The 27,910-nt window shown below is 42.2% G+C and overlaps 1 protein-coding gene across 1 annotated transcript in view; it reads left to right on the forward strand.

The window, feature by feature from the left end:
* Nucleotides 1–27,910, forward strand: part of plpp4 (phospholipid phosphatase 4) — a 56,843-nt gene that overhangs the window by 24,480 nt on the left and 4,453 nt on the right. The window contains exons 4-6 of the mRNA XM_061837492.1: nucleotides 13,673–13,763; nucleotides 14,657–14,720; nucleotides 17,007–17,131. Coding sequence (XP_061693476.1) covers nucleotides 13,673–13,763; nucleotides 14,657–14,720; nucleotides 17,007–17,131 — 280 coding nt within the window. The remainder of the gene's footprint in view (nucleotides 1–13,672; nucleotides 13,764–14,656; nucleotides 14,721–17,006; nucleotides 17,132–27,910) is intronic.

Consider the following 27,910-nt stretch of genomic DNA (forward strand, 5'->3'; position numbering starts at 1 on the left):
TGCGTTTTACATCGATTGTCTTCAATAGGGTAGTTGGTAAAGTAGATAAACTATACATTCTGGACAAAATGGTGTGCTCACCATTCCCAGGTTGTATATAGGCAAGTAACAATTCCCATTCACATTCACACCTGTAGCAGATGACCTATCCGTACCTATCTTTGAGCAGGAGGCAGGGAACACCCTGAACTGGTTGCCAGCCAATTGCAGGGCAAGGAGAAACAAACAACCATTCGCACTCCCAACCACACTTTAGGACAATTTCGAGTCTCCAATTAATGCATGTTTTTGGTGATGCGGGAGAAAACCGGAGTGCCCGGAAAAACCTCACTAGACATGGGGAGAACATTGCAAACTTCACACAGGTGGGGCCTAGATTTGAACCCCGGTTCTCAGAAGTGTAAGGCAGAGGCTTCACCAGTTGTATACTGTGCTGCGCTATAATCATCAACATCATATTCATTATAATGATACAGCTAATATTTGACACATTGACTTTTGACCAGTCCAACATATACCATACCTCTTGCCTAAAGTCATCTCCTCTATGAAAGGCTCCAACTGATCAACGAATGTAATGAGGGCACTGATGGATGGATATACTGGTAATTGATTATAAAAAGATTGTATGGCCGAAATCACAGGGTTCTGCTGCCTTACAATAATGCATGAGGAGTCCATTGTAACTTCAGTTTAAGATGTTTTGGCCCTTGCCTTTTAAAGAGCAACGCATTCAGACATTTATATACTCATTGATATTTTTATTATACATTTCCTCAAATAGTCACCAGTAGTCGATTAAAAGCGGTGTGGCATTTAGTTCTGTGGCCCCCAATTGGCAGAAGAAAAAAAGAAGACAAGCCTGGTTTATTTTTATACTTCTTCCAATTATGAGTAGGTTTTACGGTGAGTCTAAAAAAAAAAATCGATCACTGATGCAATTACAAAATGTAATGACTCGTTCATTTACTTACCCATCCATCCATTTCTGAGCCGCTTATCCTCACAAGGGGCGCGGGAGTGCTGGATAAGCCCAGCTTTCATCGACCAGGAGGCAGGGTAAACCTTGGACTGATTGCCATAGAGACAGAGAGCAGTTGCACTCACAATCACACCTAAGGGCAACTTAGAGTCTCCAATTAATACATATTTTGGGGATGTGGGAGGAAACCGGGGTGCCCGGAGAAAATGAAATGAATACATTTGGTCTGTTCAAGATAAAGTAAATTAACATAACTCAATTTGCTGACATGCAACTATAATCTATTATAAACCACTGCCGATTATGAAAGAGATTAGATCTAATTCTAATCAAAGACATAAAACAACTTGGATGCGGGTTTGTCAAACTCACCCACTGTAATTGTGGACTAACAGTGTTTGTCAGTCTCAGTGGCTGTGCGTTATATGCGTGCACACAGGGGGCAATGCTGGGGGGCAGTTTTCCCCTACCCCATAACAGCAAAAAAATGAAAATGTGTAATTGTTTTCTGTAGTTTAAGCATTGGTGTGTGTATAGGGAATGTGCACCCCTTGTGAAGGCAGCCACTATAGAAGGGATGCAAGGGCGGGGTTAGCGGTCTTGGGGAATAATGGAAACTTGAGGTTACACTTATTGTGAACATGTATAGGAAAAGCTCACAAAAAAAATCTAACAATTTACACAATTTTGAGAGAAAAGGAGGCGAAAACGACAGGACGCAGGTATGAAGTTCTATTCTTTGAGCATGTTGTTATTTTTCCAACTTGAAAGTCTAACTTCTCATGAAATGTTTTTTAGCATGGTGCTTTATGACCCCTTATCATCTCTTTTATTAGCCTCCAGCTAATTTATTAGCCTCTTACAAAAATGCTTGGGATACTTGCTCTTTAAACTTTTTGGTTCTAATGTATTGTAATTAGAAAAGGATGTTAGTATATTATGTTTATTGAAAAAAAGTGTGGATTTTAAGTGGTACATTTCACTCTTTGGTGTTATTATTCCTGTATTAATGGTTGAACCATAAACTCACTTAAATCTGTCAATCAATTCATGCCCATTTCATATCATTAAGTCATGTTTTCTTTTTATGGAACAATTAGGAGTATGCCTCAAATATTTGAGAGCAACTTCTCACCCTGAAGACAAAACAGCCATCCAGATCCACAGCTCATATAGTCTTGTGGAGAGACACTTCTCCCTCTCCCCTGCAGGAGCCTTCAGGTGCGTTTTGCATAAGCATTTGGCTGTGTGCGTGCATGCCTGCATCCTGCAAACATGTTCATAGGGAAATTAAAATAAAATGTAGTATTATCTTAGAGTATCTGAAATGTTCCACTGCTTTGTGTTGACGTGTTTTCTTGTGCTCTCCATTAAAGATGCCTGAAGCTCAACAACTGGAGTCTTACTACTGAGGATGAGTCTCTTTCAACTGACAACAATAAGTGACCAACACCTCAGACTAACAGCAACTGCATAATGCTGTTTTGTACAGGAACTAGTGAGGTATCAGCAGACGTGATTTTCCCTGGGTATAAAAATGCTGGGAGAAGTTTCAACATCAAAATTTGAAGAAGATACTGATAAGTAGTGAGAAGTTGAACAGTAGTTGGATGGTGAATTCCAAGCACATGCAACATACATTAAATGCCTGTTTTGCTTTTGTTGGAAGTTGTTTTCCAAGAGAAATATCCAGCTAACAGCTTCAAGACTGGCAGACTGGGCACATGCAAGCACTTTACCCACCTCACATGAAAACAGCACAGAATAAATAAATTGCATGGAAACATAGAGAGAGCTATTTGTGAGGTAAATGAGGGGAGAAACAGTTGATTAGCAGGAGAGGGCACATTATCAAAACGGGAACAACAGTGAACAGTGCTGACACGTGTCACTGCTATTGTGCTATTAGTGCTGGCAATTTGGAATTTGGCACTTGGGGGGCAAAAAGGAAAACTTCAGACCACTGAATGATTTTTTTTGACCTTATGATGAACGAAAAAGACACAACCATATTCAAGATGTACAACATCTTCTTTTCATCACCATGTCCAATTTGTCCCTCCTTGAGCCATCACCTTATCTTGGTGGAGCGGTTTGTGTGTCCTAGGAGCTACATCTTCTGGATCCTTACACACCTTGTAGGGTCACCCATGGCAAACACATCCTAGGTGAGACAAAGCACAGCTCCATAAACTCCTATGATGAGTAAAAACAATGGATCTAAGTTTCCCTTACCCGGACGAGGTTACCAGGGCCCCCCTCTAGAGCCAGGCCTGGGGGTAGGACTTGACCCAGCACAGTCTGAAAAGATAACCTTCCCATGGGCTCACCACCTGTGAGAGGGGCCATAGGAGTCGGGTGCAGTGTGAGCTGGGTGGTAGTGAAGGCGGGAGTTTGGTGATCCATTCCCAGGCTACAGAAGCTGGCTCTAGGGACGTGGAATGTCACCTCTCTGACAGGGAAGGAGCCTGAGCTGATGTGTGAGGTTGAGAAGTTCTGATTAGATATTACCAAACCTGCCTCCACACACTGCTTGGGCTCCGGGATCAGTCCTTTTGAGAGGCGTTGGAGACTTTTCCACTCTGGAATTACCCATGGTGAGAGCCGCCGGCCAGGTGTCGGAATACTTATAGCTCCCAAGCTCAGTGCCAAAATGTTGGGGTTCACTCTGGTGGAGGACAGGGTAGCCTTCCTTCAGGTGGGGGGAGGGGTACTGACTGTTGTTTGTTCCTAAAGCGTGATTAGGAGGAACACCTTCCCCCCGATCAGAACCTGAGTGATGTTCTGTTATTGAACTTCTGTGGTCACCTCGGATTGTCCATAACAAACACTGTGTTCAAGGATAAGGGTGTCCATATGTGCACATGGCACACGGACACCTTAGGTCACCGTTCGATGATTGACTTTTTGATCGTGTCCTCGGACTTGTGCCCGCATGTCTTATCTACTCGGGTGAAGAGAAGGGTGGAGCTGTTCACTGATTACCACCTGGTGGTGAGTTTTCTCCAATGGTGGGGAAGGTGGCGGTTCGACCTGGAAGGCTCAAGGATATTTTGAGGGTCTGCTGGGAACATCTCTCAGAATCCTCTGCAGAAGGAATTTCAATTCCTACTTTTGGGACAATGTCACAATTTACGAGGTAGGCAGAGGACATTGAGTCTGCGTGAACCATGTTTTGCACCTGTATTGCTGAGGCTGATGACTGAAGTTGTGCCCATAAGGTAGTCAGTGCCTGTTGTGGCGACAATCCCCAAACCAGCACTGAGGGATGTCATCGATCTTAAGAATGAATCCTATCCAGCCTATTCGGCCTGTGGGAATCCTGAAGCAGCTGATGGGTACAGGTTGTCCAAGCAGAATTCAGCTTGTGTTGTGGCTGAAGAAAAAACATGGGCATGGGAGGAGTTCTGTGAGGGCATGGAGAATGACTTTCCCGCAGCATGCAGTAAATTCTGCTCCACCATTCAGCGTCTCATGAAGGGGAAGCAGTATATATATTACACAGGAGGATGAGGCACTTCAACTCGGGAAGTTGGTAGTCTGTGGGAAGAATACATGAAAACCTATTCAATTTCACCGACACACCTTCCCATACAGAAGCAGAACCTGGGGTCTCTGAGACGGGCTCTTCTATCTCTGGGGTTGAGGTCACTGAGGTGGTTAAAAAGCTCCCGGTGGCAATGCCCTGGGGGTGGATAAGATTTGCCCAGGGTTCCTAAAGGCTCTGGATGTTGTAAGAATGTCCTTGTTGACACGTCTTTGCAACATCGCGAGGACATTAGAGACATTGCCTCTGAATTGGAAGACTGGGTGTTGGTACCCCTTTTTAAGAAGGGGGAACAAATTTCCCAAAGTCTTTCTGATGAGAGCTTGCCCAAGATTGAGGCTCTCAAAACCACCTTCCACTTCAAGGGGCATTCTGATCTGGATAGTAAAGTGCTTCTGCACAAGATGAAGAATTTCCTCAATACCAAAGCACCTACAGATACGTGGTCTCCTATATTTCATTTATAAGGATCTCTGAGTTCTACACCAACAAGGTCTTAATGTTGGTCTCACTCTTCCTGTTACTGTGACTCAAGCAGAGAGAACCTTTCAAAACTCAAATTAATAGAAACCTAGTTAAGGTCAACCTTGTCCCCGAAACGGTGAATTTGCCTCAGTAGGACAAGCATAAACAAAACAGTTGGGGAACAGAAATCATATAAATATTTTGCGACAAGGAAGACGAGGAGACATTTTTTAAATAATTGAATCTAATCCCTTGTATAAACAAAGGAAGCTTGTGGCAAAACAAAGCCAATATTATTACAAGAAGGTTGGCTTCAGCTTTTTTTCTTTTATTTGAAATGCAAGATTTGTGGGTTTTTACTTTTTTTCCCTCCTGAATTCCTAATGTTCGTTCTTGTTGTATTCTAATGTGTCTAAAATGTATTAAAGTCAAAAGGTAATGTAAAATCCGCTCCAGTGTTTTTAATGTGCATGTGTGTGTATGCGCGCATGTTTGTCTGTTTGTGGTGGGTGGTTTTGCATTGAGTGCTATTTAAACTAAGGCTACCACTGGTCATTCTGGAACACTAAATCATTCATACACATTAGACATCTCAAAATGTGTGAAGGCAACTACAGTAGTACACAAGGTGGTAGTGGGCTCTGTCAGTTATTTTATGCCCCAAACAGTAGCGGGTTCATATAGTTAGAGCGCCATATGTCAGAGAAGAGCAGAGAAATTTTCAACATGTCTTGCCTCTCTGCTTCCTTGTATTTGGGCCCTCAACACCACAGAACACTCTGATAAAAATATTTGAAGAGGATTGATTTGCCGTTCTTGGTCAAAGAAACAATCCACAAAAGCTGCCTGCGAGGTAAAATTACCCTTGTTAACACTTGTAATAAATGTCTGCCTCGATTTGAAAACAGTCGCACTTGGACATAGCTCGACTTCCAGATCAAGTCCGTGTGGGCTGGACGCATGATACAACTATGTGGAGGACTTGAACATGTTAATTTGGATGGGAAAAAAATGGATGGAAAAAACAAATACCCCATTGATATAAAGTTCATTTTTAAAACAACTACCCAAAGGAAGTGTGCCTTTGCTTATCACCAAAGCACAAGGCTACATTATCACCTCTATGGAAAATATGGGGTAACAATTATTAGGAACCCGATATTTTATGTCCAAAGTTTAAGTATAATTATGGGACAATAGTCTCAGTACCCGGCTAAAAAGAATAAATTAATTTAGAGGTTTCTGGTGTCTATTGGGGCGCTGCGAATTACTGTTGAGCACTCAGTTGAGATTTGGTCCAGGTTACCGGTAACAGTCTTGAGTAAAAGTGATGACGGGGGTGACATTGTGAATAAATCTTCAATGTTGCTGGAAACCTGTTTCCTTGACAACATAAATTGAGAACCCCCTACCTCATTTGCAATACATCCCTCTCTCAATAATTCAGCTCTTTGGTTGTACTTGCATGTCATTGCAGCAGCTCTTCAAACCCAAATATCAAATGAAAGTGCCCATTAAGCCTGCAGAACTAACACAGACGGTACCAGCACAACAACTTTAAGTAGTTGTCAAGATGAATACGTTTCTTTCCGGATGTCCTTCCCAACCAGGGGTGCTCAATGCGTCAGTCGCGAAGGCAGTTTTGGTTGATCATATGACCGCGTGATCAAAGAAAAAAAACTACGTATCATTCATTTCTTTGTTTGATTCAAGTGTGTATAATACATCGATCGCACACTTGGATTGACCATAGAAGCAGCTGGGAAAGCAGTACTGAGCAATACAAATTGTGCAAGATTAAAAAAAAAAAAAAATCCCCCACCCCCTTGGTAGATTACAGGTTGCTGAAAAGTAGATCTTCAACCCAAAAAGTTTGCACACCCCTGTTCTTAAGCCTTTGAATAATGGGCCTGCAGTAATTGACTGGAGCATTTATATAATTTGGGGTTAGTGTGCTGCATACACATTATTTAATGTCAATTCTTTTTTTCTGTTAACACTGATACGGCTCAGTTTACACATGTAAATTATGTGCAGATGCCCAAATCGCATTAAAGAAATCCTTAAGGACAAACAGGAGGCACTGACAGCACAACAGCGTCTCTCTATTGATTTAAATAAGGGTAACCTTGGCATGATTTAACAAGCTGCTATTATTAATTATTTTCCCTATTTAATTATCAATATACCTCTACTTTACAAAAGTTAATTATCTATTTTTTTGATGAAGTTTGTATTTAGATCTTAATTTAATTATTTGTATTGTCTGGGCAGTGTGTACTACTACTGTACACTCACAATAGGTACAATTAGATGATGTCAAACATGCATCTCTTTGTACTACACTCACAGTTGCACACACAGATTATCAGCATTGGCAAGAAGACTGATATAATTGAGGACCATTGATTCAATGCATTTATTTTCATTTTATGCTAGTTTGATGAATATCAGAATTATACCATTTGCGCTAAACAGTTGTGTTGCTTGTACCATATAGTATAAATCCAGCCTCATTATTGTCACGGACGAGACTCGGGGGTGGACCCAAATGCACGACTCAGGTGAGAGGTAAGCAGTGCGGAATAAGCCTTTATTCGTTCCAATGTCGGTTACCAGGGAGTCAGTCCAAACAAGCAGCAAGATCAGTAACGGCAGGCTTACGGGGTAGGTCGGGAGACAGGCGTTGGTCGGTACACGGGAGGTAGACGTCAGGAGTACGGTAGTGCGGGAACGAGGCATGAGAGGCAACGATCTAGCAGAGTCTCTGTCGTCCCCCGGGTCCTATATGTACTGGGTCTAATCGGAGGTCATGAGGCGCAGGTGTGACCCTTCCGATTAGACGGCCACGCCCAGCCCTGGCTGGAATCCAGGATCATGACAGTACCCCCCCCTCAACGGCCGGCTCTGGACGGCCCAGGCGCATCAGGGTGAGCCGCGTGAAAGTCCCTGATGAGGGAGCGGTCCACGACGAAGCGGGAGGGGATCCAAGAGCGCTCCTCCGGGCCATATCCCTCCCAGTCCACCAGGTACTGGACCCCCCTCCCTCTGCGGCGGGAAGACAGCAACCGGTGCACGGTGTACACCAACCCACCGTCGACCATGCGGGGGGGGGGGGACTTGAGCGGAGGAGCCAACGACGACGTAAGGTGCACCCTCATCGACCTGGGCAGTTTCAACGAGACGGCGACCGGGTTAATAACCTTGGAAACAGGGAACGGGCCAACGAACCTGGGAGCAAGTTTGCGGGATTCCGTCCGCAGCGGGAGATCTTTGGTGGAGAGCCACACTCGCTGTCCCACTCTGAGCTCTAGTCCGGCCCTCCTCTTGCGGTCTGCTGCGGCCTTGTAGGCGCTGCTCATGCGCAGCAGTGTCCTCCGAGCTGCTTCCCAGGTCCGTTTGCAGCGTCGCACCACGGCCAGGGCCGACGGAACTGTCGATTCTGTGACCAGTGGAGGAAACAGGGACGGAGGATACCCATGCACGACATGGAGTGGAGCCATACCTGTTGAAGCAGAGGGTAGGGAATTGTGGGCATACTCCACCCACTTGATGTGCTGGCTCCACGTGCTCTGGTCCCTGGATACCAGACATCGAAGACCGGTCTCTAATTCCTGGTTAATCCTCTCAGTCTGGCCATTAGACTCTGGGTGATGACCCGATGTCCGACTTGCTGAAGCGCCGATGAGGTTGCAGAACTCCTTCCAGAAATGGGTGCTGAATTGCGGACCCCTGTTCGAAACGATGTCCTGGGGTAGACTGTGGTAACGGACGACCTCGTCTAATACCAACTGGGCTGTCTGCTTGGCCGACGGGATCTTCGAAAGCGGCACGAAGTGGACCATCTTGGAAAAACGGTCCACTATGGACAGCACCACTGTGTTCCCTTGAGAAGGCGGCAGGCCGGTGACGAAGTCCAGCGCGATGTGTGACCACGGACGAAAGGGGATGGACAGGGGTTGCAACTCACCAACAGGCCGTAGGTGGGAAGTCTTATTGACAGCACACACCGGGCAGGCGTTGACGAACTCCCTTACGTCCTTGCTGAGGTTAGGCCACCAGAACCTTTGTTCGACCACTGAGCGTGTCTTCGCCATACCCGGGTGGCAGACCATCTTGTTGGTATGGGCCCAGTTGATGACGTCTCCCCGCAGAGATGGGATGACGAACAGGCGGCCCGACGGACAATCCGCGGGTGACGGTGTCTCTCCCAGAGCCTCCTTCACCCGCGACTCGATCGCCCAGGTGAAACCGGCCACGAAGCACCCCGCTGGCAGGATAGTAGCGGCGTCTGAATCCATGCACCCTCCCTCGTGGATCCGCGAGAGTGCATCCGGCTTTCCGTTTTTGGAGCCTGGGCGGAAACACACCTTAAAGTGGAAGCGGGTGAAAAATAGGGCCCACCTGGCCTGACGGGTGTTCAACCTCTTCGCAGACTTCAGGTATTCAAGGTTCTTATGGCCCGTGAAGACAACGAACGGTACTTGCGAGCCCTCCAGCCAGTGCCACCACTCCTCCAACGAGCTATTGACCGCCAGCAATTCCCGATCTCCCACGTCGTAGTTCCTCTCTGCCGGGGTCAACTTTCTAGACAGGAACGCGCACGGGTGGATCCTTCCATCCCTGGGACTCCTCTGCGACAAGACTGCTCCGATTCCTGAATTAGATGCATCCACCTCCACCATAAACTGGTTATCTGGGTCCGGAACAATGAGAACGGGCGCAGCAGTGAAACTTGTCTTTAGCCTGCTGAAGGCCTCCTGGCAGGTCCCGGACCAGTCGAAGAGGGTATGTGGCGAGGTGAGCGAATGCAGAGGAGCGGCCACGGAACTGAAGTTCCTTATGAATTTCCTATAGAAATTGGCAAATCCCAGAAACCTCTGTACGTCCCTCTTGTTGGTGGGGGTAGGCCACCGCAGCACCGCGTCGACCTTCCCGGGATCCATCCGTATCTCTCCCTCAGCCAGGACGAAGCCCAGGAAGGACACGGATGCCCGATGGAACTCACACTTCCCCATATTCACGTATAATTGGTGCTGCTGCAGACGCCGGAGCACCTCTCTGACTTGTTGAATGTGAGAGGTTAGGTCTGCTGAAAAGATGAGAATTTCATCCAGATAAACAAAGACAGATCTGTTCAGGAACTCCCGAAGCACGTCGTTAATGAAGTTCTGAAAGCAGAGTCTCTGTCGTCCCCCGGGTCCTATATGTACTGGGTCTAATTGGAGGTCATGAGGCGCAGGTGTGACCCTTCCGATTAGACGGCCACGCCCAGCCCTGGCTGGAATCCAGGATCATGACAATTATGCGTATCTTAAAAAATGTAGCTTTGATAGTCTTGTTGTAATAGTAATTCAGTTATTAAGAATAATTCTGAGCAAGAACCCAACAAAAACCTCCATGAGAGGAAGTCAAGTTTTCAGGCATTGCTTTCAAGAATCAGTCCAAGAAAAACCAGTTGAGTGTAAAGCAGCTGGGATGAAAATTAGCATCTCCAATTCTGAGATCATGGTCCTCAGTGTGAAGTTCCCTCTCCAGGTCATCAAGAAGGTTCTCATCCATGTAGGGGAATTCAAGTGTCCTAGAGCCTTGATTATTAGTTATGCGAGAATGGAGGTGAATTGGTGTGGTGTCTAGTAGCAACTGTCTACGGCATACATGTTAAACTGAGGCCCCGGGGATGTACGTGATTATATTTGGCCCATGAGACCATTTCAAATGTGTATTGGAGCGGGCCTGCCAGTATATAGTGAATATGACAAACCCAAGATTGATTTGGTACTGTGTTTTGCATCTTTAGAGACTGGCAAACATCCCCTCCTTGTGGATTGCAGTCCACCAGTCCAAAATGGCCATATTCTTCTTCTTCTTTTCCTTTCGGCTTGTCCCGTTAGGGGTCGGCACAGTGTGTCATCTTTTTCCATCTAAGCTTATCTCGTACATCTTCTTTTTTAACTCCCACTGTCCTCATGTCCTCCCTCACAACATCCAACAACCCTTTCTTTGGTCTTCCTCTCGCTCTTTTGCCTGGCAGCTCCATCCTCAGCACCCTTCCACCAATATACTCACTCTCTCGCCTCTGAACATGTCCAAACCATCGAAGTCTGCTCTCTTGAATCTTATCTCCAAAACATCCAACTTTGGCTGTCCCTCTAATGAGTTCGTTTCTAATCCTATTCAACCTGTTCACGCCAAGCGAGAACCTCAGCATCTTCATTTCTGCTACCTCAAGTTCTGCTTCCTGTTATTTCTTGCCACGGTCTCTAATCCGTACATCATGGACAGCCCCACCACTGTTTTATAAACTTTGCCCTTCATCCGAGCGGAGACTCTTCTGTCACATAGAACACCAGACACCTTACGCCAACTGTTCCACCCCACTTGAACTCGTTTCTTCACTTCTTTACCACACTCTCGATTGCTCTGTATTGTTGACCCCAAGTATTTGAATTCGTCCACCTTCGCTATCTCTTCTCCCTGAACCTTCACTTTTCCTCCTCCGCCCCTCTCATTCATGCACATAAATTCTGTTTTACTTCGGCTAATCTTCATTCATCTCCTTCCCAGTGCGGACTTCCACCTTTCTAACTGTTCCTCCGCCTGTTCCCTGCTTTCACTGCAGATCACAATATCATCTGCGAACATCATAGTCCAAGGGGATTCCAGTCTAACCTCATCTGTCAGCCTATCTATTACTGCCGCAAACAGGAAGGGGCTCAGCGCGGATCCCTGATGCAGTACCATCTCCACCTTAAATTATTTTGACACACCAACGACACACCTCACCGCTATTCTGCTGCCCTCATACATGTCCTGTACTATTCTAACTTGGTTCTTCGCCACACCATACTTGTGCATGCAGTACCACAGTTCCTCTCTTGGTACTCTGTCATAGGCTTTCTCTAGGTCTACAAAGATATAATGTAGCTCCTTCTGAGCTTCTCTGTACATTTCCACGAACATCCTGAAGGCAAATAATGCATCTGTGGTACTCTTTCTCGGCATGAAACCTTACTGTTGTTCACAGATACTTACTTCTGTCCTGACTGTAGCCTCCACTACTCTTCATTGTGTGGCTCATCATCTTTATTCTTCTATAGTTTCCACAGCTCTGAACATCGCCTTAGTTTTTAAAAATGGCGACTAGTATACTTTTCCGCCATTCTTCTGGCATCTTCATAATGCAAATTTCAAATTTCAGATCTACAGGTTTAATCTTTTTAAATAAAAAACAAATAACAGTCACATGAGCACAAGATACTGAACCCCCAGTTGCTCCTGTTGCTGGGTTAATCAGTTGGTGAATGCAGAAATGGTGTTAAAGCTCTTTGAGTACATTGTAGGAAGAAAAGCGCTATACAAGTCAAAGCCCATTTACCATTGACTTAGTCTCTCAGATGGCTTGGAAACACTTAGGGATCTCCCCTGAAAGAACTCGAGAAAGTAACCAAGAAGAACCACCTCTGGTGTTCCTTGCTGAGGCTGTTGCCCCCACAAACCAACCCCAGATATAGAGGAAGACGGAGGAATACTTCCTTACAGATTTGAACCTGTGGCTGTAAATGTAGAATTTTCGGATAGTTATTCGGACAAACAAGGGCCCCCGGAGCTCGCTCGTGCCGGAGCCACTGGAGCTTCCTCATCAGCCTCCGCGTCATTCCGATCCGAAGAACCGTCCAAATATTCAATCTTATTTACAGCCACAGGTTCAATTCTGTAAGGAAGAATTCCTCTGTCTTCCCGATCAACCGATACTGCTATTTCTTCATCAGATGAGGATAAATCCGAGAAATCAGCACTGGCCATAATTGTGTCCCATCGTAATCGAGCCATTGTTTGCGTGCCTATTACAGTACATCACATCCGCGCACGTAGGTCATGTGACTCGCCAAAATGGCGGCACCCATGAAAATTCATAATTGCCGATAAAAATCTTCTCAAAACACAATTAAATGAGAGAGGATTAACATCACATTTTCAAGATACAGTACATATGAGAGGACCTATTGGATACATTGTTAATCCAAACCACTGGAATTCCCCTTTAAATGCAAACAGATGGACACAGCTAACAAAAGGAGCACACGAGACATGGAAACAAAACTGAGACCAGAACAAAACCACTTTCAAACTTCTCAACTGCTCAGTGCCCTGAAATAGTTGCGTATCCTCTAAACCGGCACATCTCCCTTTCCTGCATGTCTGCTGGAGCCATGGTACCTATTTGGACTGAATGTGTTTACATGCATTAAAGATAGAGAACCTGTCCACGGTGTACCCTGCCACAGCCACTCACATCAAGTCAGCTGGGATAAGTAGGCCTCAGTATGACCCTGCAAAGTATTAGTGGAATTGAAATAATAAAAAAAAAAAAAAAGAAGAAATAAAACTAAAATACCAGCACATATCCCATGTCTAATTACACGTTTGCAGTTGTCTGCTAAAGGATGAAAAGAATGCCAAGACGTCAAAATAATAGTCTAGGAAAAATCTGGGAACATGAAGCGGATTGTTTTTTCTGCTTTTTTTGACATGTTGAAAATTAAATCAGTAGCCTTTAATTACACTGCAGATGGTCATCCCCAGAGGCGGATGTAATTTCATATTGTTCATCTTGAGCAACACGTGACCAATGCCACTATAATAACAGTACACCGTTCATCTTGATTTTCTTGCAGGCAATCTCCTTCCTTACTCCACTGGCGGTGATATTTGTGGTGAAGATAATTCAGAGGACAGACAAAACAGAAATCAAAGAGGCATGTCTAGGTAGGTGAAGCTAATTACATTAAATGTGACATTTTTGTCCCATCCCATCAAACCCTTTTTTTTTCACTAGTTTTATGAATAATATACTGTACAGCATTTGTGTTTGAGGAAGGTTCTGCTGCATGCACATTATATACGATCTGCTCACTAAGTGACAAGTTTAATTTGGCAGCTTGACCATGAACCGTTACCTCTGCAATTAATATTATTTTTTCTCCATGTAAGATGACATGTGCTTTACCATTTGAAATTGCCTTTTTCACCAGGGCTTAAAAAAGTATGCGTTCCCAGATGTCATTGTAACAAAAGCAATACTTGAAAACGGGCCCCAGCAGTGCCGGGGGTAGGGTGAACAGTAGTTCATTTGTGTCATTTCAGCAAGGCTGAAAATTCGATAATTCTTAACATTTTCACCAAAGCATATCACGGACATGGACACCTACATTTTAAATTGTTGAAAATGAGAAAATTAAAAAATAAAAATACACGATTTCTTTCAATATGTATACTGCATAAATAAAAGGTTTACATCGATCAAAAGTCAGACATAAGTGTACTTCCAATGTTGAAAGACTTTGAGCTTCTAAACCTTCAGTGTGCTATTCATGAAATGATATCTGTTGTATTTCTACTTGTTCTCGTCTTTTTGGCAAAACAGCAGAGGAAGATTTAAAGGCTTTTATATCTTGTAAACCGTGACGCTCTTAATCATGTTAAGAATAGTGTGTGTTAGAATGGCGGCACAACAACCCTCTATTTGGGCATTATCTTAGAGTGAGACCTGTAAGGGGAAAATCATGTTTTACTGTTTCTTGAACCAAGTCTGATTGTATGGCTTTGGCAATGTTTCTCAATAAGATGTTTGACTATATTTGCAATTTTCCCTTCTGCAGCAGTGTCACTGGCTCTCGCCCTGAATGGAGTTTTCACAAACACTATCAAGTTGATTGTTGGCAGGTATGCAAAATGACATTACACATTACACAAAGAGGCTGCTATTCAGGACTTAAGGTGTACAGAGATGACACAGAACAGTGACAGATGTACTGTAAGGCCACTTAACTGAACAGTTCAAAGTGCATAAAGACTACCCAAAAAACAATGCATTTTTATCAAAGACCAATTAAATAGTTGAATGTTCTTTTTATGGGGGGGGGGTCTAAAAGTTAAAGGTCCCATGCCATCATAATCCATTTCTTTTCTGTTTCATGCATAACGGGGCAAAATGATCCTGTGACCTGGTTTAAGTCTGAGACAGAAAGCGGATTCTTATTCTGATGTACACAGTTTGCCAAATGAATCCAGTAGTCTTTGAACACCAAAACCGCTTGCAAACAGGGCAATATTAGAAATCACTGATGGTGTGATGTAGTTATGCCATTAATGTAGAAGTACCCGAGCACTTTGCGGTTGTTCCATGATCACACATCCTTGCGAAAACTGCCAATTGATAACGCAGCTGTGTGTTGTGCAACTTTGCGTCACTTGCAAAACTCAAAGGAGTTGAGAAATAAATTGCTTCCATTTCTTTTAGCAGAAATGTAGCATTTCGGAACCAGAATTGTGGTGCTTTCATGCCCATGTCGTGGAGGATGGCTTCCTAAAATAAGCATTCACACGTTGCTTGTAAATATATTTCTGGCCAGCCAGCTGGTTCCGCAGCTGCCACAGGTCATGCAAACACACTTTATAAAAGTATACACGTGTTGTATGTTATTATGATACATAACTATATTTATAATGTTGAATGTAGCTGCAGTCACTGTCGCCAAAATGTGTACGAAAGATGAATGCCACAAGCTAGTTATATTTTAATGATTTCATGAGACCCGCTTTCAAAATAACCTCATCTCTTTTACTTCACCCATGTGACATATCCCCTCCTCTGTGGGGTTGTGACTTGAGAGTAGTGGGCAAACAATCCAACCCTTGATGAATTCCGCTTCACAATTAGTTGAGTAAAACCCCTTCCCCGAAATCGAATGAAAGGAACGGGAGGGCGCTCCGCCGACGCAAAAGGCCAGTCAGAGGAAAGCTGTTTTTCATGTTTAAAATGGGAAACGGCATATATTAATTAGAAATCCAGCCGCCTCAATTAAAAGGCGTAAAAAGAGAATGGAAGAAGAGAGTACCTTGAAAAATAACTTTCTGGTCACTTATAACAACATTATCTAGCAAACGCAATAAAAGGACATCAAATATTATTAAAATTATACACGTAAATCTGATGATATGGGAACTTTAAGAAAATTGATTCCAAATAAAATGTGCATATGGGCGGCATGGTGGATCAGCTGGTAAAACATTAGCCTCACAGTTCTGAGGTCCCGGGTTCAATCCCGGCCACACCTGTGTGGAGTTTGCATGTTCTCCCCGTGCCTGCGTGGGTTTTCTCCGGGCACTCTGGTTCCTTACCACTGCGACCCTCATGAGGATAAGCGGCAAAGAAAATGGATGGATAAAATATACATGCAAAAACTGCCAAAAACACTAATATTGTTGCACTACTAGTAAGAAACACTCGTACACACTACAGCTCACATGCATACCAAGTGCCTATGCAATTTATGTATCGGTTTAGAATTTGACATTCAGTATGTACTGTAAGTAATACAGCTGAATTTATGGTAATATACATACACTTGAATGAAAAAGTATGTAGAAAATTATTACCTTGCAATTAAAGTTATGAGCCTCATGTAGTTTCGCCTGACTAAACTAACACGTTTTACTGTGGTACATAAATAGTGTAACATCTTATCACGCCTACAAGATATTGTAGCATGTAATGGCCCAATTAATTCAACAAAGAAAAATAGGCCTGTGATTAGCTGGTGACCAATCCAGGGTGTTCCCCATCTCTCACCCAAAGTCAACTGTGAAAAGCTCCAAATATCTCACAACCCTAATGAGGTTAAACACCATACATGGGATAGAGTAGGTAGCTGACACTACCTGTAAACAATAAATAGAGCTTCTTTATTACCTGTAAGAGACAGTATTATTTTAAGCCTTTCTCTTGGGATACAGCTAACACTTGTATGGATAGTTACATGTTGAGGTAGACACGCTAACAATTTAGGAGTCCAGGAGAGAATTATGTCCTTAGTGTTGGGAATACTGTAGTACTAACACTCAAAGACTCACTGATTACTTAGTTATGATGAAGTTAATTGTGGTTGGTGCAGAATATATAAATAAATAAATAAATAAATAAACACACAATTTGTTTTTGACTCCTAGGCCGAGACCTGATTACTTCCAGCGGTGTTTCCCAGATGGACAAGTGAACGCAAAGATGCTGTGCACCGGCGAGCCACATCTGGTCTCTGAAGGTCGCAAGAGTTTTCCCAGCAGTCATTCCTCTTGTGGGTAACAGTCACATCACTTATAGCTTGTGGGATATAACAGAAAGCCAACACACATGCTAAATATCTCATTCGGAAGGTTGTTGTTGTGCCTGAGCATTGTTACAAAGTCTTTTACATCCTCTTCCCACGCGCTTCCACTTTGCAGTGGTATTTAATAATTCAAGTGGTTTCCTGTTGTTAGCTGATTAATGTTAACAGGCTTCGTGTGTGGAATCTGCTGCTGGCCATACACGTTAGCGGTGCCTTCGCAGGCATGTGAAAGGCTCCATTTTCCCAGCCAGCAAATGTACGTACACCAACGTCGGCCGGCATTTGGTAACGCTCGACAAGCATTGTCCGAAAGCATCTATTTCCCAAATTTGGTCTGGTTTGCGTCGGATCGGCTGGGCAACCTGGCCAATCCCATGTTGTGTGGGTGGGAACTTCCTGGTTTTACAGCTCAGTGACAGCATAATTTGGTCACTGCTGTATTAATTACAGCACCAGCACACTGTTCACCACCAAAAATTTTCTACTAAGTTATTTCAATTCAATTTGCTGAAAATGAAAATGTTGTAATGAAATGGTGTGTCTGCCAGCTTCACACTCATATGAAATGCAACTTGACCAGTTGGCTGTGATTTTCATGGACAAGTACAACAGAATATATTGTAAATTGGTGTGTATCTGATTTACCACCCAGCAATGTTTTGTCATCATTTTCTAACTATCTAAACGGGTTGCCTTTCATTTCCAATTTTTTACACACAGATCTGTTTTTAGCTTGACCATGTATTGAGTTTAAAAATAGTTTGGCATTTGCAGTACATTCATTTTGGTTTAAAAGCTGACGTCACTCAAAGCCAATCCATGTGGCAACCCCCAATAAAAGCGCAGGCCATGATATTGAGGTTATTTGAATTCTGAAGCTTCCATGATGACGTAAGTATTTAGAGCTCATAGGGTTTTTGTTTCACTCCTGTTAGCTGTCAAAGGACTAATCAGGGTACTGATTTTGCTGTTTAGTGTTGTTTATTAAGTTTGTATTTTTAGCACAGGTTTTTACTTGCAATCTGTCACCAAAGTTTCTTAATCTGAAATTTGTCTTCATTACCAACATGAAAGTAGGTTAATTTTAAGTTAAAGTCAGTATTCAGTCAGTCACATTAATAAATTAACTGAAGCACCCTGGGGAGGGGGATGGGTTGTTTGTTTTTTTTCCCCCTTGGGGCAGTATGGTAGTGGTATTTCCAACTCACCCTGGGCACATGAGTGCATCCCTAAGCCAGGAGCGGGAAAGGAAGTCATGTGCCACCTGTTAGCTAAACTGTAGGGTGAAGGAGTCAAACAGCAGACGCTACAGTACAACTGGAAAGGCCCGACAGGAATAACTAAAAGTCACTTAATCAAAGCCATAAAAAGAGATTACCCTGGCTGGAATTCCACCTTGAATCCTTCAGAGGTCTTGTGGTGGTAATTTTCGATTTCATGTCAACATCTTGGTTATGTATTGCCAAAGAGCTAACTCTTTTTAACGTAATGATGGAACATTTGGTATCTGGCACAATATTTAAGAGTACAAACCTATAGAATACAGATTGATGAATTAGAATAAGCATTTCTTTTATTCTGCAGTGATGAGAATATTGCAATGAGCCATACCTCCGAAATTCTATAGGCGATTCAAGGGTCATGTTTAGTTTGCTAAGAATTACATTACTCTTCAATAGAACCCACACTTTTAATAAGCAATCATCTTGAAAGAAGGATTCCAATTAAAGATACATTATGAGAAATTGTATGGGTTCAGATGAAGCAATTGTGGTGAAGGAAACATCCATGCAAGTATTAATATTTGTCTTCCAAACCTAATTAAGAGCATGCAAAGACAAGCAGATGCTCCATCATATATTTTCACAAAGTGGAGGAGTTCTTTGTGTTCAGGAAACCCTTGTGAATGCATTTAATTGCCATGTACTTCCTCCAGCCTTAATGAAATACAGTACGATTGATCCATGAACACGTAGGGAAGAGGATGAAAATACTTCCAACATAGGATAAAATAATCCATATCTTTTGCATTTTAATGGATGGGGTGGTGAGTCAGTATTCTAAAAGGAAGGACTGTAAGTCTTGGCTTTGGGGGAAGTGCTTCGGGTTTCAGTCTGCCATGGCTTTTCTCTGTGGAGTTCTCCCTGTGCCTGTGTGAAATCTCTCCAGGTATTCTGGTTTCCCCCCATAGGCTTAAGTCTATATTAATTGAAGGCTCAAAATGATGGATGACATAGCTGATAATGTGAGTGTGGAGAGTTGTCTCTTTTATATGTGCCAGCATCTTGCCGAAGATTTAATCATTCCAAACCAGACCAAAGTTAAAAAAAAAAAAAAACACCGACTGGTGTATTTTTCATTGATCAAATGATTGCACGATTAAAAAAAAAAAACAGACCTCCTGATCTCGTCTTTCAACGATCTACTTGCCATATATTTAGGCTGATCACATTAAAGGCATTAATGACACCTAAAACAAAATTTATGTACTCATCCGTTTATTCACAACACATCAAAAAGTTGCTGTATATTGATTTTTTTTTTTTTCTTATCTCATCTCCCACCATGCTAATTCTGTCGACTGGTTTGAGTCGATGATGAACCTGGAAGTGACGTTTTTTGCAGTAGCTGGGTCGAGTGTTTATATTGGTTTCTACCTATTGTACCGGCGAGAAATTACCTGTTTTTTCTGCGTGTTAGCCAAAATGCCGGCGGAATTTTGCTCAAACACTCAAGAGGATGGATTGACTCTTCACACATTTCCAAAAGACCCGATTTGTTGTGAAAAATTGATTGCACAGGTGCAAAGGACAAGAGCTTTGTGTGTTCTAAATGACAGGTAGATGTGTGTATAGCGCTATTGAAAAAAATAATACTTGCGGGGGACTAATTCGTCTCACAGTTTATAGCATATGTTACATGATAATTTAGAATAAATCCCCTTGGTCAAACCAGCAAAATATAACAAAGCACTTGCATTGCGTTTAAGACAATGTAATCACACACAATAGAGTACTAGACAAAACAATCAAATGGAAGTACAAAGAAAGTTTAGTAGTGTGTAACAGAAGCTAACTACCCAAAACGATGTATAGTCACCAAACTCAAACAAATGTTCTTTCCAGCAAATGTTCCAGGAATGCAGTGTACTTGTCTGAACTCAGCAGTATTAATAAAAAGCTCCGTCTGCCCGACGACATAATCCTTCTCTCAGAACGTAACAAAAGATCCGCGTCATATCGCCAGTGGCCGCCGTTAACCGGCAGCCACCATTAGCTGCCATTAGCCGGTGTCCGCCGGAGGCCGCCGTCAGTTGGTGGCTGCCGTTAGCCCCAATGCGGAAGTGGGTCGGGCGGGGAAGTGGTTTGGCCGTGTGCAGGGAGGAGAAAGGAGCTCTCCCCCTACCGGCCACCGCTGTCTGGGCACCCCAGAAGTAGTTACTCCGCCTGGCATGGGTCCTCCTGAGTACACTACATACACAAGACTTGTAAAAGAGTTAGGAAATCAAACAATTATAGGCCTGTCATTTTAACGTCGTCCATCTGTCGGGGAGTCTGTTGTTAGTTAGAAGTGATCCTCAGATCATCGAAATATGGCTCAAAACGATGAGTTAAAATGGCCCCGGTCGTTTCACTCCCTTCTGAGATGTTCTCTTCTTCAAAAAGCAGTTGAGTCTCAGAAGGTGTGTCAGAAAAATCTGTAAATCTCTCTTCTTCCTCTGCCATAGCAGGTGGTACAGCATGTTTTCTATGGTGACTGTCACACTGTGACATCTGCAAATGACGTCACAGGCAAAATGCCCACAACTGGGATGTCAAATGAGACTTCCGCAACTCTGTGCATTAATGACAGACTCTCCGCTCACTTTTTTTTTTCGTATTGACATCGAAGTGAATAATATGTCGTTTTCATAACAATATCTGTTTTAAAATGCATATTTGGGTGTCATTTACCATTTAACGCTGTGTTTGTACAGGTTTTGTTGAAAAGAAGTGGAATTGGCTTGCTCATGTGCTTTGACTGTGAACCCTCAACCCAGTCACCTGAAGTGCAACAAACAAGCAAAGTGAGACTGCTTGAAGAGGTGGTCTGGGTGTCTTTGCTTGTATGTGAACTCTGGCATAGCTTGATTCTCTTGAGCTCAAATATAAACACTGGATGGACCAAAGACAGACCAGCAGTGAATTGAAAATAAATAGCATAGAGAGATCACAAGAATTACCAACAAAAATCACAAAATGTTTTGGACTCAAGACAGAGCAGTGATAAGATAAATGCATTGATGGCTATTTTCTGTAGTACCAGTAGTTGTACTAAATCCACAATTTTATATTTGTCCATATATTACAACTAGCAATGATTGGTGTTAAGTGGCAAAGACTCAGTTTTGAGATTGGTGAATTGAATCCAGACTTTGGCCTTCTTGGATCGAGTCTGCATGTTTTCTTCCTTTCCTGAGAGGGTTTTCTACAAGTTTCTTAGCTTTCTGTAGCATTCCAAAATCATGCAGGTTAGGTTAATCGAAGACTCTTTATTCCACTAAAAGTGTAAACGTGAGCGTGAAATGTCATTTACTATTTTTTGCCCAATTTGTCTGTTGGAGTGACCGCACCAACCAGTCTAGAGTGAACAAAGTCTCTTACCTCCACCTCGCCTGTGATGCAAAAAAAAAAAAAAAAAAGGGGATTGTGGAATATTTATTTTACATTCCCAGATTGATTTGAAGGGAAGGTTTATGTTCAAAAATTCAATCAGCTACTCATAAATCTGCTTTGAGAAACACATTGGACATGTTCTGGACATGTGACCAAAAAAACAGCCTTTCTGAATTATTTAAAAGCACTATGTGCAAAGTAAATCCATCTCCACTGTAATACTAATAACCTGATGTTGTTGTGCAGTGTGAACTAGTGTAAATGGAAGAACTGCAAGATGAGAACACAGGGAGCACCCGTATACCAGCATGTCTGGAGCGAAGGCGGAGTCCAATCTTTAGTCTGTGTCTCTAACAGAAGTTGTGATGCTGTGTTAAACATTAAAAGAAGAAAACAATGAACTGCAAATCATGTTCAACCTATATTTAATTGAGACATACGCTTCCATCCAAGTAACGTCTTTTACATGAACACCACGACTTATTTCAGCGAGACAACAGTAAACCACATTCTGCACGTGTTTTAACTGGCCTGCCTCCAGTCCTGACCTGTCTCCAATTGAAAATGTGTGGCACATTATGAAGCATAAAATACCACAACCGAAACCTCAAACAGTTGAACGGCTGAAGCTGTACATTAAGCAAAAATGGGAAATAATACAAAAATTCAACAATTACTGTCCTCAGTTCCCAAATATTTATTGAATGTTGTTAAAATAAAAGATGACACATTGGTAAACAAGACCCTGGCTTTTTTGGAAAGTGTTGCAGCCATAAAATTGACTGGTCCCACACCCAGTGAAAGAGTCCCATACAAGTGAATTCACAACGGAGTACATTCACAAAGACTGTCAAAAATGTCCTATAATTGCTTCACCTGCACTGCACACCCCACCCCCAAGAGAGCAGAATACGCCTCACAACCTGTAAGGCCCACGATGCAGGCAGTTCCGGCCTTGGCCGAGGATTGGAGAATGTTCCTTAATTTATGGGAAAGAGGTTGGATAGGGGCGCGCAACAAGAGAACGAAAATGGTGGGAACCCAGGCAGCCACCAAGGGCCATGAGAAGGGATCCCCAACACCAAGCAATAAATTATAATACATGTAATCAAAAACTGAGATTTTGGTGATGGAGGAGTGTTAATAGAGAGTTCTTTAAAGCAATATTTGAACCAAGGTTGGCAGGTCAATATGCACTGGTGAAAAGAGTGTGTGTTCTACTGGTAACTGAAGAGGTCACGGATCAATTTAAAATAGAAATACAAGAGGGGGAAACATCCATGCTCATGTATGTGTTTAATTTCAACACTTTCTCAATACCCTGCTTTTGAACTAATCCTTAGAGAGTGAATCAGTGTATTACTGTATTAAAAACCTTTAATGGATAAAAAAAAGAGAGCGAAGCTTTGATCAAGTATCCACTGGTGGATAATTCTCAAACCAGCACCTTCAGCCTCTTTCTGCCCACTTATTGTGCGTTTCCAAAATTATTGCTAACCAGTTTAATTGTTATCGTTTTAGGAGTGGGAGGGAAGTGCTCTTTTAAACCCACCAGCTGCTCTCAGCGGCTACTTTTACATTTCCAGCAGCATTCTGTTATACTCCTCCTGTTAAAGGAGTAATCACAAATTTGGCAGTGTTGGAACATACATTTTCTTATTCAAATCAAGATCTGAGGTAGGGGATATAGAAAGTTGGAAAAAAATGTTTGTTAAAATGTGTTCTCATGATAAATCCATCAATCCATCCAATAAAGTTAAATTATTGCAACAACAGTTGTTCTGGTATGGTGGTCAAGCTTCAATGAGTGCACATCTGGAAAGAAAATAGCTCAATAAATAATGAATGAATGACTATCATAAGTAAAAAAAAAAATCAAGAACATACACAGAAAAAAATAGCCGAAACAAAAGTGTTACAGTTGAAGTACCTCTTATAATTGTCACACCCTTGGACTTGGACTAATAACCGTGAGCAATTGTAAGGCACAACACATACTGTACTTGGTATGAACGTAAACATGCTACAGATATATATACCTGTGCAAACACACATGCACATTACAGTTTATGCACCACCTATACACACATGTACTACATAAGTACACACACATCACAACCTTAAGTCATTAATATACATAACGAAAAGAAAATAAGTAAAATGAATAAGATTAGAAATGGAGTTGTGTGTAAATATGTGAAATGACACACCATTGAACACAAGAAGAATGGAATGTGGAAACAAGACAACACCAAAATGTATCAATAACAAAACAGCAATCCAGACCCTTGTCAGGGCAAATTAATGTCAGTTGGTTCATTCCTAAGTGATGGCCTACATACTAAAGGTCTCAGTGGCATCATTGTGTGAGTCAAGACACATCTCATTGTGAGTAAGAGCAGAGGGTAGTCTCAAAACCATCACAACATAGTTGTTGTAAAACAGAAAGTTGCCACTGGTTAATTGTAAGTGTAATCAATCCACACATTGAGTGTAAAGTGTGGCATCTGGCTCGTTTTACACCTATGATTTAGAGTGTTCAGTAAACATAACATGCATGTTTTTGGAATGCGAGAGGAATCCGAAGTACCCAAAGAATATGCAAACATAATATGTTGGATTTACTGTATGTAGTGTCGTCAAGGTACCTTAGGTTGCTTAAAAACACACAAGTGCATGAGGAAAATATGCAAACTCCGGGCAGGAGAATTTAAGCCCTAAGATTCGGACCAAGAAATTCTGGACTGTGTGGCAGACGTGCTAACCAAAATGACAATATCTAGTGATTGAAGGTGATGCTTTCTAAAAAAAAGTACAGCCATAGTACTCTACTCTATTGGGAACACCGCAATCCAGAACAGTTATGGTTCGTAACATTGGTGAACTCTGTCATCACTTCATCTCGATTGTGACGTCTGTGCAACAATCAAAGGTGTGAAACATAGCAGCACTTGTCGTCTTCACTTCTGAACAACCCGCTTGCTTCTGTGAAGATTAGAAACAATCAAGCTGCAAACAGCTCTCTCGTTAGTAATCACTGTTTTTGTCTCACTGGATTTATCCCTCAAGACTTCTCAACAGAATAAAGCAAATTTGCTTTTGTCATGTTTTTGTCCCCTTTCAATTGTTCTTTCCTTTCGTGCCCATCTGCTGCTGCTGCTTTCTTTCTGGTTATTACATACATCTACTGGAGTCCCTGTGTAACCTTTCCACTCAAAATGAATGAGTTAATTATATTATATTTGGCAGCAGGGAGACACACTATGACGCTCTCCACCAATGCAATATGCATTTTTTTCTGCCGTTCAAATTCTCTAGATGGTGGTGGTAGCCAAGTTGGCGCTTCTAGGTTTTAGCCATATTTTCTACACGATGCCAGCTTTTTGAAGGTTCCTGAAAAAAGCCCTGGGTCAGAATCTAATGGGTCCTCTGTGTGGACTCTTTAAATTGCAGATACATTTCAGTTTATCAAGATGCCTTGATATTAGCATCATTTAGTCGTGCGAAAAAGACAAGACAATCTTTTGGGGTGTGTTTTTTTTTTTTTTTTACATGACAGGACATAAATATTTTGCTTTTTTTAAATTTACTGCTTATTAGTCCTGTTCCACTCTTATAATATGACGGTGCTTTAAATGATGAATGGAGCATTTGGGGGTTATGTTCAACAGAAAATGTATGTGATTTATTTTAGGCTGGGGGTTGTGGAATATATATTGAGTTTTAGTCAAAAATACATGTAGGAAATGTTCCCTTTGTGCAATAATTTGTGTATAATTCGGATCGGGGGCAACAAATTGTTTTTTGTCAATCTTGTGTTCATGCGGAACACGTGTGTGTTTCTTTCGGCTTGTCCCTTTCGGGGTCGCCACAGCGTGTCATCTCAGATGAACGCATATATATGTTTGGCACAATTTTTTTACGCCGGATGCCCTTCCTGACACAACCCTTCTCAGGGAGTGGAGGCCCCAGTGGGATACAAACCCACAACCTCTGGTTTACCAAACCAGTGCTCTAACCACTGAGCTACGGGGCCTCCCAATTCATGCGGAACACGTATAAGGTTGAAAATCATTACCAAAAAAAAGTGTCTCTTCAATCAATATAAACATTATTTAACAAATAATTACATTTTCAATGAGCAGAAACAGTTTCTGAACAAAAATATCTAATGGGCATATTTTCTCCACAAGAGAGGAAAATGTAGAGAATGATAAGTGACAGTTAAGGAATAAAAAAAAGTGCATAAATGTCAAAACTACGAAAAACACTTGTTAAACTGTGAGAGTTGGCAGGCACTGGACAGCTTAGCTTCTTGGACAATGTGATCGAGTTCAACTGAGTACAGTATCGGAGTGAAGTGAATGATGGCCTCATAACCTGAGGGGTAAAAATCCTTCTGAGTCTTTCTGTTTTGGCGGAAATTCTCCTGAGCTGTTTGACTTATTTTTGTGGATGAAATAGACAGTTTCTAGATGTCATGAATTTTTTAAAGGTTCCAGCTGCTCTGCTACTGTTTTAGATCACCTTTAAAAGACAGAAAAACTCGTATTGTGAAAGTAAAGATTTTGCTCTGTGAAATGTCTTTGGACAAAAAATACTCTCCACACAGGGTACTTTCTGTTTGGCACGTATGGGAATCATTGCACAGTGGAAACTGCCCGAAATGTTCATGTTCCAATGTAAAGTAATCAATATCAGTGGTGTAGTATGGGTTGCCAACGCCTGCAGCCAATCAAGTGTTTTGACCACCTAACTCATGTGCTCCTACAGCTTCCTGGACCTATTCCACCAGTCCAGTAGTTGCCCTTTTTGGCCTGACTGACTGGAATAGATGCAGCATATCACTTTGTAAAAAGTTCACATTATGCTGGACGCATATTTTTTTTCCTTTGACTCTGGAAGAAGTACTGACATTGGAAATTCCGTAAGGTTTTAAAGACCTGTGACCTAATAACTCTAGACTCTATTTTTGGTTTATTTTTGGTCTGTTTGTTAAAGCAAATGACACCCTAACTAGGCAAGCCGTATTATATTTCATTATGAAAATTAATTGAATTTCGCTTACACACATTTAAATTATTTGTATTTTGTGTGGATAATTTTTAAATGCTAATATTATTACAAAATGAAATATACCGATATGTTTATATCAATCCATCCATCCCTGTTCGATACTGTTTATCTTGTAGAGGGCGATCGGGAGCGGCAGCTTATCCAAGTTGACTTTGTCCGAAAGGCAGCTTGAATAAATTGCCAGCCAAAGTGTGCATACTGTATACAGACAGATATTCACACTGTGCATTCATCACATGTATGGTGAATATGAATTAGTTTTTTTAATCAACAATTATAGTAGCTTCGAAACTATAATATTGAGGATTTCATTGAACAAACCCATCCTGACAGCATTTTTTTGTAAAATTACACAAAATACAGTGCCAATCATTAGTCACAGCATTTTTAAAAATGGTTGTAAAAAAGTTGAGCTCTTTAAAAACAAAAACCTACTGGTAATAATATTTCGACTAAAAAGCATCCTCACTGATCAAGTTACCCCTTACATTGACAGCTCTCTCAGCCTTTAAAATTGTAAGTCCATAGATAGTGTCTGCCTATATCTCATTAGAGTGTGCAAGAATTGACCCCTCCGTGGATATTGCGCAATCCGCCTCACTGACCAATCAGAGGCCAGAGATCTGCATAAACCAAAGCCCGTTTTTGCTCCCGCCATTTTCTCAGACAACATTGCATGGTCCTGTATAGGTTTAGTTAGCGTTTTATCGTGTATTTGGGTTATTTAACAAAAAATATGGTTAAGAGGTGTAGTCACGGACTTTGTAATAGTGACGACAGGTATCCTGAAAGGCTAGTTGGTGGAGTTCGATTCGTACCCTTTCCAAAACCGAAGACCCAGTACGAAAAATGCCTTCGATGGATCAAACTTTGTGGAAGACCGCATCATCAACTAAATCCATCTAATATCAACCGGAACACATTTGTTTGCACGAAGGTATGCCCTATATTTGATTTTCAATACATGTCTCGTATAAATGAATTCGAAGTTCTTCGCTAGCATAACACTGCTGCG

The sequence above is a fragment of the Syngnathoides biaculeatus genome, chromosome 12 (assembly GCF_019802595.1).
Source record: "Syngnathoides biaculeatus isolate LvHL_M chromosome 12, ASM1980259v1, whole genome shotgun sequence".
NCBI lineage: Eukaryota > Metazoa > Chordata > Actinopteri > Syngnathiformes > Syngnathidae > Syngnathoides > Syngnathoides biaculeatus.